Source organism: Martes martes (genome assembly GCF_963455335.1).
Source record: "Martes martes genome assembly, chromosome: X".
NCBI classification, from domain to species: Eukaryota; Metazoa; Chordata; class Mammalia; order Carnivora; family Mustelidae; genus Martes; species Martes martes.
In genome coordinates this window covers 30183699-30202825 of record NC_137897.1, presented here as the reverse complement: position 1 = coordinate 30202825, position 19127 = coordinate 30183699, and the positions used below count along the sequence as shown (strand labels likewise).

At 35.2% G+C, this 19127-nt stretch overlaps 1 protein-coding gene across 1 annotated transcript in view; it reads right to left on the bottom strand.

The window, feature by feature from the left end:
* Positions 1-19127, bottom strand: part of CFAP47 (cilia and flagella associated protein 47) — a gene marked incomplete at its 5' end in the record, with an annotated part of 422483 nt that overhangs the window by 291974 nt on the left and 111382 nt on the right. The window contains 3 exons of the mRNA XM_080795480.1: positions 7213-7408; positions 12451-12610; positions 16640-16734. Coding sequence (XP_080651606.1) covers positions 7213-7408; positions 12451-12610; positions 16640-16734 — 451 coding nt within the window. The remainder of the gene's footprint in view (positions 1-7212; positions 7409-12450; positions 12611-16639; positions 16735-19127) is intronic.

The following is a 19127-nucleotide window of genomic DNA, read 5'->3' as shown; positions in this document are numbered from 1 at the left end:
ATTCAAAAGTTGAAAGAGTAAAACATGAATCCACTTATTAGACAATGTTTCTTGATTAAAAAAAAACTTTTTAGCATAATATAATTCAAGCCACTTCTATTTTCTGTTTAAGTGACAAAGACTAGTATCTGCTTATAAGATAGGGTCTTGAAAGAACTGGGAAACCCAAAGTTGTCCAGTTAATGTCAAGAAACTACACTCCTGTCACCAAATTGCATTCAGAGCAAGCTCTAAAGTATACGTAAGCACACATAGTATCTAGCAGGCCAATGTTAGAAACTAGAGGCTGCTCTGGGCTCCACAAGTTGAATGATATCCATTTATTTTCAACCATCAAATCATACTTGGAACTTTTTTCACTGGACTTCAGAATACTTAACTGTAAAATAAGAAACTGAATGAAGAAGCTCTAAGGTAGCTACAAGATCTAGAAGTTGATGAAAATAATGCTTACAGGCAATTTACACTGGTGCACAAACCCTCACATTTTGTATCACTTTAGCATGTCAACTAGCTACTCTATATATCTACATATTTATAGATAGGTTTATATTTCTAAATAAAAATTAGTTTGGCTAATTAATAAAATAAAATAAAATAAGTTTGGCTTTCCTTTTTTGTTGTTTTATATAAAGGATATCAATATACATAGTCTTTCCTGAGTTTCAAAAAAAATTTTACCTCAATAGTTTATTTCTAAGAGCTCTGAGTTGTCTCATGAGTTGAGGTTCATCCACTTCACAGCTATAGCTCTATTCATGTACACATAAATCACAAACTATAATCCTTTTACCGGTCACAGGATATTTGTACAGTTCCCAGGTTTGCTGTTCTGAATAATGCTACTATGAAATAATTTCAAACATACAGTACACACATGCAAGAGTTTTTCTTGCATATACTGTGAAGTGGAATTACTGGGCTGTGAAATATGAAGATATTACACTTTGCATATTATTATCCAGTGTGGTCCTAACTCATTGACATTGTGACTAGGACCTGACTTCTTAATGTTTATCTACCTATGACAGGCAAAATGCTTATCTTATTTTAGTCGCTAATTTTCATTTCCAAATCTACCAAAAGGTCAGTTATATGCTCTCAGATGTTCATTACCCATTTATGAATCCTCTTCTGTGAAGTACTTATAGGGAGTTTTTTGTCAACATTTCTTTTGAGTGATTTGATATGTTTCTAACTAATTTTTATCAGTCATTTATTTTATTCTTAGCATGATTTCAAGTCCTATTTAAGAAATTCTTCTCCACCCACAGATGTTGAAATTGTTTCCCAAAATATTTTTTAAATTTCTTCCTTTCACATTTAAGACATCAATCCATTTGTAATGGATCTTTGTGTATTATGTGAAACAGAAATCCAGTTTGAAATATTCCACACGGATAATCAATTGTTTCAGCACCATTTACTGGATAGTAACCCGTTTTCTCCACAGACTGTCAATACCATTTTTATCAAATATTCACTACCTATTCATATATGGGCTTTCTGCAAGCCTCTTTATTCTATTCCTTTGATCATTTTTATCTATTGGTACACCACTACCATATTGGTTTAATCTTGATATTTGGTAAGGCAAGCCCTTCTTATCTTATTCTTCTTCAGGAATGGCTTGGCTATTCTTTTTCTTTTTTTTCAAAGATTTATTTATTTATTTGAGGGGAGGCAGGGGAGAGCAGGAGAGTGGGGGGAGTGGCAGAGGGAGAGGGAGAGAGAGTGCCAAGCAGACTCGATGTTGAGTGCAGAGCCCAATGTGAGGCTCAATCTCACGACCCTGACAATTCAAGACCTGAGCTGAGATCAAGAGTCGGAGGCTTAACCAACTGAGCCACCCAGGCACCCCAGGGCTATGTATTTTAAATAGTGAACTTATATGTGTCTATTTTGATGAACAACCTTCATAGCTTTAAAATTTTACCTGTAGATTCTTTTAATTTCCTATATGTAAAGTCATCTAATCCTTACATATTTTATTTCTCTTAACTTCATGCATGGACTATGTTTTTCAGGAAAATGTATTGGAGAGGCAGTGATAATAGGCATCCTTGCCTTTTCTTTTCTATTTAAATGGAATTAATTTATGTTCCAGTAGCCATGGTAATGTCTCTTCTAGATACACAATAGAAAATTTTAACAATTTAAGGGATATCTCCTTTATTCCTGATATTAAGAGTTTTATCATAAATGGTTTTGGAATTTTACCAAATGCTTTTCTTCTGCAACTATGGAAGTGATCATGTCATTATTCTGTTTAATTTGTAAATGTGGGAGATGAAATACAAAGGTATTTTAGGTTTTCTAACATTAGGCAAATCTTATAACACTGGGATATACCCACTGGGATGTCATGATTTATTAAGAGATTTGTATTATATATGTAATACTACATTATATTAATAAGTATATATAGTTTAATTCACTAAGGATTATTGCATCTATAGTTATAAAAGAGATTGGCCTTTAATTTATCTTTCTCATACTATAATTATCTGATTTATAATAAAATTTTGACTTCATAAAACAAATTAGAGTACATCATATCTTTTTCTCTTGTCTAGAATTTCTACAAGGTTTTAGAAACCAGTTTCTTGCAAGTTTAGTAAAACTTGCCCATAAAAATATCAGAAGATGGTATTTTCCTTGTAAGAAGATTTTAAATATTAATTCAAAGTCTTTCAACTTTCTATGTATTACCAGTATGGTTTTACTAAATTATATTTTTTCTACAGGGGTACCTGGGTGGCTCAGTGGGTTAAAGCCTCTGCCTTTGGCTCAGGTCATGATCCCAGGGTCCTGGGATTGAGCCCCGCATCGGGCTCTCTGCTCAGCAGGGAACCTGCTTCCCTCTCTCTCTCTGCCTGCCTCTCTGCCTACATGTGATCTCTGTCTGACAAATAAATAAATAAAATCTTTAAAAAAAAAAAAAGATTACCTTTTTTCTACAAATATCCCATTTCATTTAAGTTTTCAAATGTGCTGGAATAAATTTCCTCATAGTATTTTGATTATCTCATTTTTCTCCACTGGATATATAATATGCCCCATTATTCTTAATACTATTTAGTTGTATCTTCGGTCTTTTTGTTCCTCATCAGTATCACTGTATCAGTACCCACTATATTAGTTTTTCAAAGAACCAACTTTTGGGTTCAGTGAGCGTATCTTCTATATACTTGCTTTCTATTCCTTTAATTTCTACTTTTTCATTTTATCTACTTTCTACATCCCTTAGGTTCAATCTATTATTATTAAGTTGAACACTTGAAACTTCGAATCATTTTTTATCTACTATCAGCATTTAAGACTACACAGCTCCATCTAAGTACCATTTTTCCTGCATTCCGTAAGTGTATTTATTTGTTTATTGCTTAACCACTGGAATTTAATATAACAGATGGAGTTAACTCAACACAGATGCAGGCCTAATTGTCTAAAAAAAACAACAGAAGTGACTATGTGTTTCAAGTTAAGTTCTCAAATTGAATACTCAAACACTGTTTATATCAGGGAATGTTATCATGTTTTGATGCATGGTACTTTAATTACTATTTATTTGCAGAATTCAGTATGATATCTTCTTTCATTCCCTGTATTATATTCTTTCAGGGGGCCCTGGCTGGCTCAACCAGTTGAGTGTCCGACTCCTGATTTTGGCTCAGGTTACAATCACAGGGTCATGAGATTGAGCCCCTCTGTCAGACTCTGCACTCATGAGTCTGCTTGAGATTCTCCCTCTGCCCCTCCCCAACTCACATGTGTGTGCACACACGCTCGCGCGCTCTCTCTCTCTCTCTCTCAAATTAAATTAAAAAAAAAAAATGAGTTTTTTTAAAGTTCCAAATGTATGGAAGATCTGTTAATATTTTAATGATTTTAAAATTATAATTATTATCGGAAAACACAGTATATATATGATGTCAATTTTTAAAAATTTGTTACATTTGAGGGGCACCTGCATGACACATTTGGTTAAGCATCCAACTCATGGTTTCAGCCCAGGTCATGATATCAAGATTGTGGGATTGAGCCCTGAGTCAGGCTCCATGCTCAGTGGGGAGTCTGCTTGGAATTCTCTCTCCATCTCCCTCTGCTTACCCCCCATCCTGCTCATGCTCTCAACAAAATAAATCATCTTTTTTTAAAAAAAAAATGTTAAATTTGAACTATAGAATGATACACTCTCAATTTTTGTAAATACCTCCTATATGGTTGAGAAAAATGTCTACTCTGTAACTGCAGGGTGCAGTACTTTATAGCACTATTTTTAATATGACTTTTAGTATTTTTAATAATATTAGTATTAAATGAATGAGGCTTTTAAAATACCATTTCCAAGTTTTCTTTATCAACACATGATTTTTGTCTTTTGGACTCATCAATAATTGAGATATGTGTTGAAACATCCTACATTGATGAAGGACTAGTCAATTTCCCTGTATTATTTTAATTTGGGGTTTATATATTTTAGTTGTGTATACAATTTTAGAATTCTGATAGTTTCCAGGTGAGCTGCACCTTTTATAATTAATGTATTTTTAATATTAAAAATACATTTTACCTCTTAAATAAGGTTATCACATGTAAAATTAATACTGTTATCCAGGTTTCTTATGGTTATTCTGCTGTAACTGTTCCTAACATTTCGGTTTGGTGGTTCTCAACTGGGAGTGGTTCTGCACCCCAGGGGACATGTAGCAATGTGTGGAGACAATTTTTTTTCTGTCATAACTGGGGAAGGATGCTATTAGTTAGAGACCAGCTGCTAAACATCCTACTATGTACAAAATAGCCTCCAGTGAAAAAAAGAAGCATCTTTCCCAAAATGTCAACAGTTCTGAAGTTGAGAAACCCTGCTTTACTTCACTCTTTCTTGTCCTTATGTTTCACATATACTTCTTTTAACAGACAGTTGTAATTTTTTTTTCTTATTCACGCTAACATTCTCCATCTTTTAACTAGTCAGAGTAACTTATTTACATTTAATGGTCTTACTCAACTACTTAAGAGTTCTTGTCATCATTTTTGTTTCAGTTTTTTCTTGCTTTTTAAAGTATGCATCTCTTTTTCTCTCTTACAAAATTAACCACGATTCTGTTGGTTTCTATAGTGTTTCTATAGTTATATACAATCTTAGGTTTTGTGGATGTCCTTAAAAGTTTATCCTACATACTTTGTTTAAAAATTCCTGTAAGTTATATTTGGTTCATTTCCAAGTCTATGTTATATACTTCCATGTTAATTACTAATTTTTATAACATTATCTTATTTTACAAAATTATTTATATTCTGTGTCTGATAATTCCAATATCTGAATGACTTAAGAGTCTAAATTTCAAGATGGGGGCCACCTGGGTGGCTCAGTGGTTTAAAGCCTCTGCCTTTGGCTCAGGTCATGATCCCAGGGTCCTGGGATCAAGCCCCACATCGGGCTCTCTGCACAGCGGGGAGCCTGCTTCCTCCTCTTACTCTGCCTGCCTCTCTGCCTACCTGTGATCTGTGTCTGTCAAATAAATAAATAAAATGGTCAAAAAATAAATAAATAAATTTCAAGATGGTTGTTTGTACTCTAAATGTAACTCTAAATGATAATATCTTCCCTCCTTATAAGTTTTGCAATACTTGATACTACACTCATGTCTGGTTGATAGCAATTGTGGAAACTGAAATATGAGCCAAAACTGAGGACGGCTTCATTTAGAAGAGAGGTTCACAAAGTATGGTCCATGCATCAGCAGTGTAAGCCTCATCTGGAAACTTCCTAGAAATACAAATTATTACATACCATTCCAGGTTTCCTGAATCATAAGTTCTGGGGATGGGAAGCAACAACGTTTGTTTTATAAAGTGTCTCAAGTGATACTGACATACACCAACATTTAAGAACCACTGATCTAGAAAAGATTTGCTTGTTTCTGCTGAAAGGTGGAAGAATTTACTCACATGAACTATTTTAGCCTCCTCCAGTGTCACTGGATTAATCCAGGAATTTGAGATTGTTTTCCTACCTTGAAGAAGTTGCCTCAGGTTTTAAGAACAAGCCTACATTTCGCAGATTATTATAGCACACCACTGCTACTCCGATTTCTGCTTATAAGTATGTACTGATTTGGTCTAGTTTGATTTGAACCCTTTGGAGACCTCCCATATTCCTCAGATGCCAGCAATTAATTAATTACCTAATTAATTAATTAAACACACACATAATTTACTTGTTTTGTAATACAAGGGTACATAATATATCTAGGGCAATATGCTATTAGGGTTTGGGCTGTTGATAAAATTTTTTTTTAAATGAAAACAGACTGCATTCTGCTATACTATGTACATGTGATAGACAGAACTCTGAGATTGTTCCCAAGAGCCTTAGTGTACATACAAACTCTGCATAATTCTCACCCCTTGGGTGGCAGAATGTGTAAATATGATACCACTTTGGTGAATCAGCTGTGTTATACAGCCGTGGTAAAGGGATATCCATATGTAATTGATATCCCAAGTTAAATGAATTCAAGTAAAGCAAAAGGGAGATTATCATGGGTGGATTAGACCTAATTAGGTAAGATCTTAAAAGAAGGGCTGGAGGTCAGAGAAGTCAGACAGATGGTCCACTTCTGGCTTTCAATGAGTAAAGTCCCATGATGGGTGGAGGAATGACATGGTTAGGATTTGAGGGTGGCCTCTAAGAGCTGAGAGTGGTCTCAGCCAACAGTGAGCAAGAAAATGAAACCTTAGTTCTACAACAAAATGTATTAGTCCTGCCAACAACCAGAAAGACTGCAGGAGGACTGAGCCTCAGATCAGACAGTTACTATAGTCTGCACCTTGACTTTTGCCTACTGAGACCATAAGCAGTAGATGCAGCTAAACGAACCTGGACTCCTGACCCAAAGAAACAATGAGAGAACAAACTGATGTTTTATGGCACTAAGTTTGTGGTAGGTTGTCACACAGAAATAGGAAGCTTGCTTTTCGTACCACAAAGAGAGATGTATCAGAATTTTTTACAAGAAAATAAAATGACTAATTGTGAAATAATTAAGTGGGGTTTAAGAATTTTTAAGTTAAATGAACAGTTAAATATTCTAACAGTTCATTCCAACTATAGAAACAAGTCATTTCTAAAAACTCATATAACAAAGATATAAACAGAAAAGCACATAATGAAAATGTGGTAAATTCACATTAAGCATTTACCTGAAATAGTTTTGAGGTAAAATGTTGATATCCATCACAGTTGTTACACCCAGAGGAACAGGAGTGAAAAATATGAACGGAGGGTCAAACAACAACATGGGTGATTTCACCTCTCCGACCAAACATAACATTCGATAGCAAACTGGATTATCATTTAGATGAATGGGAATATCAGCTGTATATTTACTAGGATGATCTAATAAAAAATAATTTTAAAAATATCTTAGATTTTTTCACATACACAAAAAACATGTACTTAGTTTAAACCTTATTAAATATTAAAATGTGCTATGAAGTTATAGCTCAGCGGAAGATAGATTACCCAGAAACTGGAATTATCCTGACACAGAACTTAAAACATGTAACGAAGTGTCACTGAATCAAAAATATTCTAAAGTGCACTATGCCTATAAATAGAGCAGGTATCCTTAAAGCAAATTTTCATTATTATTGGAAAATACCTATACCTGGAAGAAACAGCAGAACAGGACTTCTTTTTTTTTTTTTTTTTATTGTTTTCTGTGCCTTAACAGGAGCTGCCCATCACTTTACCATATGCAGTGTGAACATGAGGTCAGATAGTTGCCACAAGGATCTCAGGGGACTAGTATTGAGAAATGGGTGTGCCGAGAAGATAGGAATGTTGTTCCTCCCAGATTTTTAAGTTTATGGAAAGCTACCAGGGTCGACCAGCTGGCTAATTTCACCAGGTAGAAAAAGACAGGAAGGGGCGCCTGGCTGGCTCAGTGGGTTAAAGCCTCTGCCTCCAGCTCAGGTCATGATCCCAGGGTTCTAAGATGGAGCCCTGCATCAGGCTCTCTGCTCAGCAGGGAGCCTGCTTCCCTTCCTCTCTCTCTGCCTGCCTCGCTGCCTACTTGTGATCTCTGTCTGTCAAATAAATAAAAAAAATCTTTAAAAAAAAAAAAAAAAGACAGGAAATTCCCATGTGGCAACTCACTATGACGAAATGTAGTCTGTGTTGGAGAAAAGGGCTCAGCATGTGGGGATGCAGGCTAGTCCCAGACAACAGGTCCCATCCCAGCAAGCTGCCAATGCCCTCCTAGACTCAAATGCCAAACAATGTCTCCTAGAGAGGAAAATATGATCTGGTGAGTATAAACTCAAGGTAATCTTAGAATTCAAAAACAGGGCACTGGAATGACCTGGCACAGATCAGGGCCACCAACAGTATCACGAGAGCATATGATGGGTTCTGTATGATGCATGTTCAATGGTGACACATTGTGAACCATACACAAAAACAATGGAATTAGCGAACTAATCATACCCACTAGATTTCTCTGTGCTGGCTGCCTTCACTTGGTCCAATCAGTCTTTTACTTGTTCATACAGTGTGAGGAGAGGTGGCTGGAGAAGGAAGTGAATTAATGACTTCCTACTAACAATGACAGATGAGCACTGGAAAAACTATGTGAAAACACGAGAGACTATATCTATATCCTGAGCTGAGAAAATGAATTATAGTAGAATTTTTGAGTTTAAAAACACTGTAAATCAAAAACAAACAAACAAACAAACAAAAAACCAAACCTGTAAATCTATAGAGAAACTGATGAGGGAACAGAAGGCTGGCTGAGGACAAAGCAAAAGGCTGACACCTTGCAACCTCCCCCCACCCCCACTTTTGGGTGGGAAATATGTGACATTCTTTAGGAATCTCCCACCCATCTTAATGTTAATACCTTGCTAGAGGGCAAAACAACCTTGGCAATGGCAAGGTCTCTGGTATCAGGTATCTTTGTAGGTCCTCTTTAGCATATGAAAGTTCTACTGAAACCTCCCTTTTCCTTACTTCCCTCAACCCCAGGGTACATAATCTGCCATCCCTCACAACCTCAGGGCAGCAGCTCTTCCTGCCCAGGGGTCCTGTCCTCCTGCTTTAATGAACCACCATTTTGCACCAAAGATGTCTCAAGAATTCTTTCTTGGTCATTGGCTCCAGACCTCATCCCACTGAACCTCACCTATGTTCTAAAACTTCATCAAAATGATGGTTTCATTTAATAAATCTGATATTGTAAAAATTATTTGGGGGAGAATGAAAGTCAAGTTCATTACTTCTGAAGTTAGGCAAGGTTTTAATTAGGACTTACTGAATTTTGAATGGGCAATTTTGAGCTTATTTCTGGATTTCACACCTGGTAAATGTTTCTGGGGTCATGGAGAAGGGCATTCCCTGTGTAACCTAAGACTACTAGAGATTCAGTAACACATTTTTCTAAGCTCAGGTGGGTCTTCTCTCTCATCTGAGATGTAAGTTATATAAATGTGTTATAGACATGTTTTTCTTAAGAGTCAGGTTGAAATCCTAAGAGGGCAACTCATAGACTTGACTGCTTAGGCTTAGCTCCATACTGAAGGAAAAGCCAAATGGAAATACTACTTATTTCCTCCTAGATTATCTATTTTATTTCATCTAGATAAAAATGTTGATATAGACATAAAGGAGAAGCTCTATACAGAAATACACATGGTGGCTTTAGCTAGACTGGCTTTCCTATAATTTCTTTCAGGGCTACATAATAGTAATTGAGAAGAAATACACAGAAATACATAATGAAACCTAATTACTTTTACAAAATAAACTTCAGAATGAGGAGTATATGTGATTTTTCTATTATATTTCCAGAGTTCTAAACAGAGATAATAAAAGATGAAACATTTTTCAAATCTATCAATCACAGTACTCTATGTACTATTTCTTGCACATAAAACTGAAATGATTATAAAATGCCACACTGAAAACAAAAAACAAAAAAATAAGATGTCATGCTAATAGATGTACCAGGACACTGAGCTAAGGCAACACAGTGCTAATAGCATATTACTGAGAAAATAGCTGAATGAACTCTAAAAAGCATAAAAGCCATAATAGGTTCTTATCATGCCTTTTCTGTTGATAATATAGCTAGTTCTTGGTATTTTCTTTAGATTGCCACATTTGTTCTAGATATGTAAAACAGTACCATCCCAAGGATTCTCAAGCAAGTGATTTACAGAGGGCATGCCCTCAGGAAGAACCTGTGGGTAAAGGCAGAAGCAAAACAGAGGAGGGCAAGAAGATATGAAAAGTTGTGGTTTTAAAATCCAGATTCAGACTGATCCCACAGGCAGCTATGGGATGCGAAGTCACCAGAGAGGTTGGCCCAGCTGAGGGAGAGGTAGTTGGGCCAGCTGAGGTAGTAGAGCTGGTAAAGCTTACCCTCCTAGACTCCTCTGCATGGAGCATCTTCCTTCCGTCAAGGAGAACCTTCTAGAGAAAGGGACAGATATAACCTGTCAGAAGCCAATACCCACAACTGAGAGATGGATGGAAAAAGCCAGTAATGGGAATCTGGATAGACCCAAACAGCATACCAGAGACTGAAATTCTGATGTTGCCTTTTAAGTAAGAATAATTAGGAAGAATGACAGGTAAGCTACTGTAACACCCCTTTAAATAGAAAAAATAGTCTGGAAATGGCATTTGGTGTGATTCTTTAGTTACGGCATATGAACTATAAAGGTATTGAAGCAGATGCTTTAAACTAAAGACAAATACCAGTATAGAGTTCCTCAAAAAGGAGAAAAAGATGTGGTTCCAAGCACCTTCCTGCTGTTCCTTTGCTTCAGTCTGCTTAAAGAAGTTGGTTGTCAATACCTTCACTTCCTGAAGCTCATTACCAGAAAAATTCTATTTTTTTATGCGGCAGGGATTCTCAAGTTGGGAATGTGCCCCCTGGGTTGTGAAACCTTGAGGCTATTTACATGAGAACTGAGAACAATCTTATTCAAGGAAAGTGAGAGTCTAACCACCCGCCTGGGTGGCTCAGTCGTTAAGTGTCTGCCTTCGGCTCAGGTCATGATCCTGGGGTCCTGGGATCAAGCCCCATATTGGGCTCCCTGCTCGGCAAGGAGACTGCTTCTCCTTCTCCCACTCCCTCTGCTTCTGTTCCCTCTCTCGCTGTGTCTCTCTCTGTCACATAAATAAATTAAATTAAAAATAAAAAGACCAGTATTAGAAAGCAAAGGACTTATATGTTATATAAAAAAATAAAAAATTGGGGTGCCTGGCTGGCTCAGTGGGTTAAAGCCTCTGCCTTCGGCTCAGATCATGATCTCAGGGTCCTGGGATCGAGCCCCGCATCGGGCTCTCTGCTCGGCAGGGAGCCTGCTTCCCTTCCTCTCTCTCTGCCTGCCTCTCTGCCTACTTGTGATTTCTGTCTGTCAAATAAATAAATAAAATCTTTAAAAAAAAAAAAAAGAAAAAAGTTTTAACAAACTGCCATTATAGTAACAGGTTCAGATAGATTACAATAAACAACTGTAATGCAACTGTAATATAAATGTACTATAACAACAATATATTAACAGATTCAGAAGGAGAATAAGGCAGAGGAAGAGATATTGTCAATAAAGAAACAAATTCATTAGTTACTATGGTTTTAGATTTTAAAACTATTTACTTAGAAAACAAAGACAATAATCCTTGAAAAACTTCCAGATTAAACCACAGAAGTTCAGTATAAGAGCCAAGAGCCAGATAAACTACAAATATATTCTTTTTTATATATTGATAGCTAATTGAAAAGAGTTAACTTTAAAAATCTCATTCACAATAATGATGCATATAAAATAAACCTTCATTACTAGAAAAACATGGTATTCATTGAAGAGAAAAACTCAATTGTATGCCTTTTTCTAGAAACAGGAAAAAAATAATGTATAGTTCATTTAGAAAAGTAAATGTGCAAGAATGGCCAAGAATTTTTTTAATAGATTTGTAATGACAGAAAATTTGTCACACCAATTACAAAAGGATACAATAAAGTTGTTTAATTAAAAAACACCAGTAAAGAAGTGGACATACAGATAAATAGACATGCTGACCAGATTCCCCCACAGCAAATAATCCACGAGTACAAGCTAGATGTGGCCATGCCTTTTCTGACCTACACTGGAAGTCACAAACCACCACATCTGGAATATCCCATGGGTAATATATCAGTATTATGTGATGTGGGAGGGGACTCTATAAGGGCATGAATACCAAGAGGTGAGGATCACTGGGAGTAGTTTTTGGGGATGGTGACCACAAAATTCTACTACGAAACTTCTTAGAACTGTTTTAAGAACACATAAAAAAATAACCTAAACTTTTGTGTACATGGTAAAATTAAATAATATGTGAGGGACAAATTGAAATATCTATAACAAATGCAGGAAAAAAGTACTTACTTGGACAGAAACTTATGGAAATATTACATTCTTCAAGTGGTCGCAGAATCCCACTTAGCACACTAATCTTGAATATGCCATCTTTGAAAAGTTTCCCAGTGCCACTAATATCCAAAGTCCATTCCACAGCTTGTTTTGAAGTATTATGTAAGACAAGATCCTGTTTACAAACAAAATAACTAACTAAATAAAAGATATTTATAAAAATTATTATATGCAATATAAAATTTAGCTTGTTTTACCATGCCAACTTGAAGAACCTATGTACAAAATTAAATGATTAAAAGTGGAATTCATGGAGAGATCGTTTTAAAAGTGATGTTAGGCAAAAAAGCGGTATGCAAGTGTGTTCATTGCTTATTAACAACTATGAAAAATATACAAAGGATAGAGACTGGGGTAAAATAAAAACATCAACATAGCTATGCTAGCTAGCAAGGATGGAGAGAAGCTACAATCCTCATTCATGGTTGTGAGACTGTAAAATGGTATAGTCACTTTGGAAGACAGTTCGGTAGTTTCTTATAATGTTAAACATATGACTACCATATGACGCAGTATTACCACTCCTAAGTATTTACTTAAGTGAAGTGAAAAGTGATGTTCACATAAACATCTGTATGTTAGTGTTTATAATAGCTTTGTTCATCACAAAACAATGGAGGAAGAAACCCCAAGATTTCCTTCAAATAATGAATGGATAAACATTCCATACAATGGGCTAAAATTCAGTGATGAAGTAAGTGAAGTATTAATTCAACAAAAATATAAATGAATATTAAATATATCTTGCTAAGTGAAAGATGCCAGTCCCAAATGGCTAAATTTTGTATAATTAAATTACCTGTCATTCTGGAAATGCAAAATTAAATGGGTGGAAAAAAACGAATCAGTGGTTGCCAAGTATTGGTGGAAGGAGTAATAGTTGACTACAAAGGGGTTTCACTGAGAATTTGCAGTGTCGTGAAACTGTTCTGTAATGTATTGAAGTGGTAGACAAATTATTCTATGTATTTTTCAAAACCCATAGAACTGTATACTACTAAGAATGGATTTGAATGCATGTAAATCAAAAACAATAAAACAAGATGTTGAAAATGCCAGGATGGATTGTAAAATTCAACACACTATATTACAGATGTATGAAATAGTATCACCAAAGTTAGTGGGGGTGAGGAGGAATGGCTTAAGTAACAGAAAAACTATGTTTTGAATGGAAACTATAAAGTTAAGGACAAAAAAATCACTCTTTATAAACACTGTACTCTAGTTGGTAAATATGTTAGCAATTCTAGCTACCAGTTAAAAATTCTGAAACTTCCTTACTAGTACACTACAGTTAAAAAGTAAGCAAATACATTATGAATAAGAGCGCCACATTTCTTATTGTCAGAGAAAGTAGTTAAAAATGAGCAAGGAAGAAAGACTGAAATAAACTTTGTGTTAGATTAGATTAGACTCAGAAATACCAGTTTGAATTCATCTTTAGCTAGCTAGCTAAATAGATGGATGATAACAATAGAATGATAGATAAATTATAGATATATTTATATTTACAAGTTAGTGTACAAATATTTCCTGATTCTATTTGCAAAAAGGACTTAGAACATGTGACACCCCAGTAACAGTTAGCACACCTAGTGTACAAATCTTGGTTTCTAAATGCCATTCTTCCATAAATGGTAGTGGGGTTTGTTGGAGAAAATATTGATTCTAGAGCTAGAAAAAATAAAATAAAAGATAAGCATGGACCATTTTATAGCACCAGAAAGTATGAGAATGCTTAAAAATGATAATGATGGGGGATGCCTGGGTGGCTCAGTTGGTTAAACGTCTGCCTTCAGCTCAGGGCATGATTCCAGGGGCCTGGGATCTAGTCCCATATCCAGCTCCTTGCTGAGCAGGGAGCCTGCTTCTCCCTCTGCCTGCTGCTCCCCCTGCTTGTATGCGTGCTCTCTCTCTTGACAAATAAATAAAATATTTTTTAAAAAATCATAATGATGGAGGCATGTCAAAAGACCAATCTAAAAGAATTCCAAATGGCCAGAGCTGGAACAAATTTAATAACAAAATAAATAATGTAATATTGATTATAACTGAATGTATAAATATTTGTGAGGTGACACTGGCATATTAAGTAATAAAATAACTAATAAAATAAATAAATTTTCCTTACAGACAAATTCCAAATAATATATATAAATCCCCCCCTCCAGAAGGTACAGCTTGACCCCCAACACCTTGAGTGTGGGGTGAAATTGACAGCTCACTTCTAAAATGCAGAGTGTCTGGGGTGCCTGAGTGGCTCAGTGGGTTAAGTCTCTGCCTTCGGCTCGGGTCATGATCTCAGGGTCCTGGGATTGAGCCCTGCATCGGGCTTTCTGCTCAGTGAGAAGCCTGCTTCCCCCTCTCTTTCTCTGCCTGCCTCTCTGCCTACCTGTGATCTCTCTCTGTGTTAAATAAATAAATAAAATCTTTTATTAATTAATTGATTAATTAATTAAATTAAATGCAGAGTGTGAAAAAACAGGAACAGTTTATCCAACTTTTTTTCAGTTCTCCTGCATTTATATCACCAGTCATAAGTTATGCTGATATCATGTACTCCCCTCACATGATGTGACAAAAAAGACAATTCACGTCCGTTACATTCTGCCCCAAAACCCATGAAAAATAAGAATGAAGCTGAGTCAGGTGGAAAAAATCAGACAAGTGAAAATTAGAGAACATTCTGAAACAGTACCAAAACAGTACTCTTAAAAAATGACAAAGTCATTAAAAAATGAGCAAGACTGAGAGCCTGTCACATATCAGAGGAAACTAAATGAAACATGGTACCCTTAATTGAACCCTGAAACAGTAAAAGGACATTACTGAAAAACTGGTGAAACACAAATACAATCTATGGTCTAATTAATAATTTTGTTCTAATGTTAATTTCTTAGTTCTGAAAAATATTCTGTGCTGTATAGGTGTTAATAATAGGGAAAGTCGTGTAAAGAATATACATAAACTCTTTGCACTGTGTAATGTTCTGGTAAATCTGGGAGCTATATGTAGGACTTGTCTCTCCAGTACAACATACTATTAAAATAAAACCCTCAACTAGGTACTGTTTTAACTTTACTCTTCAAAATTTGAAAAGTATAGAATTATCCATACAACTGGCAACACAACAAAATAGTGTACTTCATCTCTTTCTAAAGTATGATTGTTTTAAAATATTCAGGATTTTAAAATGAGTCATCATAGTCACATTTCTTTCTCTGTGGGGCCAATGTGACTCTTTTGCCACTCAAGAGAGAAGGCTCTTGTCTAGATCGTCTTTATCTTCTTTATCCAAATGAATAAAATTTCAATGATATAAAATAATCTCATATTTATAAAGAGACTGCTTTTCCTTTGGATTCAATCCAGTTCAGCTCACTAAAGCTTCCTTTCTAGCCCCACATACAAAGTCTTTTGCATCCTTGAAGTTATGTTAGAGTCAGAAGTTTTACTGATATTTTATACTTGAAAGTCACAAATTAATTTCGGAAGAGATCCTCTATTCTTCTCTAACTATAATTTCATATAGGACTCTGCTATTATTTGACACATACAATGTTAAATATTTTCACCATGCAATTTTTCTTCAAAGCTACAGAGGTTCAGAATTAATTGTAGGAAAGACAATATATAACATAATAAAGAGCTACTACAAATACAAATTTCTAATATGTATGCATGAGCTTCCTTTATTCATGTCTTCTTTTTTTCTTCTAGGTTGATTCATAATTAGGAGAGACACAGAGATATCTAGTAAGAAAAAAAAAGTGACTTATAGAAGTCACTTTATTATATACCTCGGTCTTTCCAATTTTTATTATTACCTTTCACCACATTTCCTTACCTGAATGGAACATACTTCACATTAATTTAATCATAGCTTCTATTTATATAAGAAGATACTAGTAACTTAATTCTATTTAAAATATTTTGAATAATCCTATTAAATATACATATATATATAATGTATATATAAAAATGAGTATTTGTATACTTTGATAATTACTTCTGAGAAATATTATATGTATAAGTTCTCTAAAACAAAGTATTCCTATAATACGTGCTTCAGAATAATCAACTCAATAAACTAAAAACCATAATAACAAAAAGGTTGTAAACTGCATCAATTCTTTATACATACCTGAGTTTTTGTGACCTTGTTATTAGAATCCAAAATATGCAATGGCATTTCAAATATAAAATCAGTGTTGGATAATCTCAATGGTGCTTGCAATACTACGAGAGGAAAGTAAATATACTGATAAAATAGTAAGAGATATTAGCTTATAGATAATTATTACTATACTTTTCAATACAAAATAAGAAATAATAAAATTGTTTTTTATCTTTATGTAACCAGACAGAAAACCAAGCCATACTTTAAAACATTTATAAAATATCATGGCTTATCACATCTATAAAATTCCAGTTTTGTATTTCAGTGGTAACTAATTACAAGTACAATAATAACATTACCCTTGAGATAATAAGAGCATAAAATACGTTAAATATTGAGCTGAGAATAAAGTAAACATAGTTAAAATAATCTTTATAATAGAGCAGACAAATGCAGAACCACAGAAGTGAAAAGAAACTGCCTTTTGCAAATATTTTCTCCCAGTAAGTGGTCTGCCTTTTTGGTCTTCTGACAGTGTCTTTTTCAGAGTAGAAATTTTTAATTTTAATGAACTGCAGCTTCTCAACCCTTCTTTCACAGATGTTGCCTCTGTTATTATATCTAAAATGTCATTACCAAACTCAAGTCCTGTAGATTTTACCTTCTGTTATCTTCCAAAAGTTTTGTTAATTTTGCATTTTACATTTAGTTCTGTGAGCCATTTTAAGTTAATTTTTGTGAGGAGTATAAAGTCTTATCTAGATTCCTATCTTTGCTTGTCATATCCAGTTGTTCAGCACTATTTTTTGAAAAAAACTACTTTTTCTGAGCATTACTGCCTCTAATCACATGTCAAAGATCAGTTGACTACATTTATGTTGGTCTATTTCTGGGCTCTCTTTTCTATTCCACTTATCTATTTGTCTATATTTCTGCCAATACCAAAGTCTCATGTTTATTGCACTTTTGTAGAATGTCTTGAAAGTTGGATAGTGTCAGTCCTCCGATTTTGTTGTTCTCCTTCGGTAGTGTGTTGGCTATTGTGGGTCTTTTCCCTTCCCATATAAACTTTTAACCAATTTGGCAACACCTATAAAATAATATTCTGGGATTTTGACTGAGATTGCACTGTATCTCTAGATCAAGTTGGGAAGAAGTGCCATCTTAACAATACTGAGACTTCCTATGCATGAACATTGAGTATCACTCCCTTTATTTAATTCTTTTTCGATATCTTTCATCAGATAAATTTCATCATTTGATATCCTTCCTTAAATAGATCTTTTTAACCTATATTCTTTTTAATTAATTTAATTTTTTAGGGGTTCCAAAATTTATTGTTTATGCACCACACCCAGGGCTCTATGTAATATGTGCCCCCCTTAATACCCATCACCAGGCTCACCCAACCCCTGCGCCCTCCCCTCCAAAACCCTCAGTTGGTTTCTCAGAGTCCACAGTCTCTCATTGTTCACCTTCCCCTCCGATTTCCCTCAATTCACTTTTCCTTTCCTCCTCCTAATGTACTCCATGTTATTCCTTATGCTCCACAAATAAGTGAAACCATGTAATAATTAATTTTCTCTGCTTGACATATTTCACTCAGCATACTCTCCTCCAGACCCATCCATGTTGATATAAAAGTTGGGTATTCATCCTTTCTGATGGAGGCATAATATTCCATTGTATATATGGATCATATCTTCTTTATCCATTGGTGTATTGAAGGGCATCTTGGTTCTTTCCACAGTTTGGCAATTGTGGCCATTGCTGCTATGAACATTGGGGTAGAGATGGCCCTTCTTTTCACTACATCTGTATCTTTGGGGTACATACCCAGTAGTGCAATTGCAAGGTCATAGGGTAGCTCTATTTTTAATTTCCTAAGGAATCTCCACATTGTTTTCCAAAGTGGCTGCACCAACTTGCATTCCCACCAACAGTGTAAGAGGGTTCCCCTTTTTCCGCATCCTCTCCAACGCTTGTTGTTTCCTGCCTGTTGATTTTGGCTATTTAAATGGTGTAAGGTGGTACCTCAATGAGGTAGTGTCCTTCTGTATGTCTGACTACAGTCTTTAGCTTAAAATCTAATTTACCTGATATGAGAATCGCTATCCCAGCTTTCTTTAGAGGCCCATTGGCATGAAAGATGTTTCTCCATCTCTTCACTTTCAGTCTGGGTGAATTTTTAGGTTCCAAATGTTTCTCTTGCAGACAGCACATGGATGGGTCCTGTCATTTTATCCAGTCTGCAATCCTGTGCCATTTTATGGGAGTATTTAAGCCATTCACACTGACAGTGATTATTGAAAAATACGTTTTTATTGACATCATGTTGCCTGTGAAGTCCCTGCTTCTATAAATTGTCTCTGTAAATTTCTGTACTATGTCACTCTTTGGTTCTTTCTTCTTTTATAGAACCCCCCTTAATATTTCTTTTAGTACCAACTTGGTGGTCACATACTCTTTTAAACCTTGCCAGTCTTGGAAGCTCTTTATCTTTCCATCCATT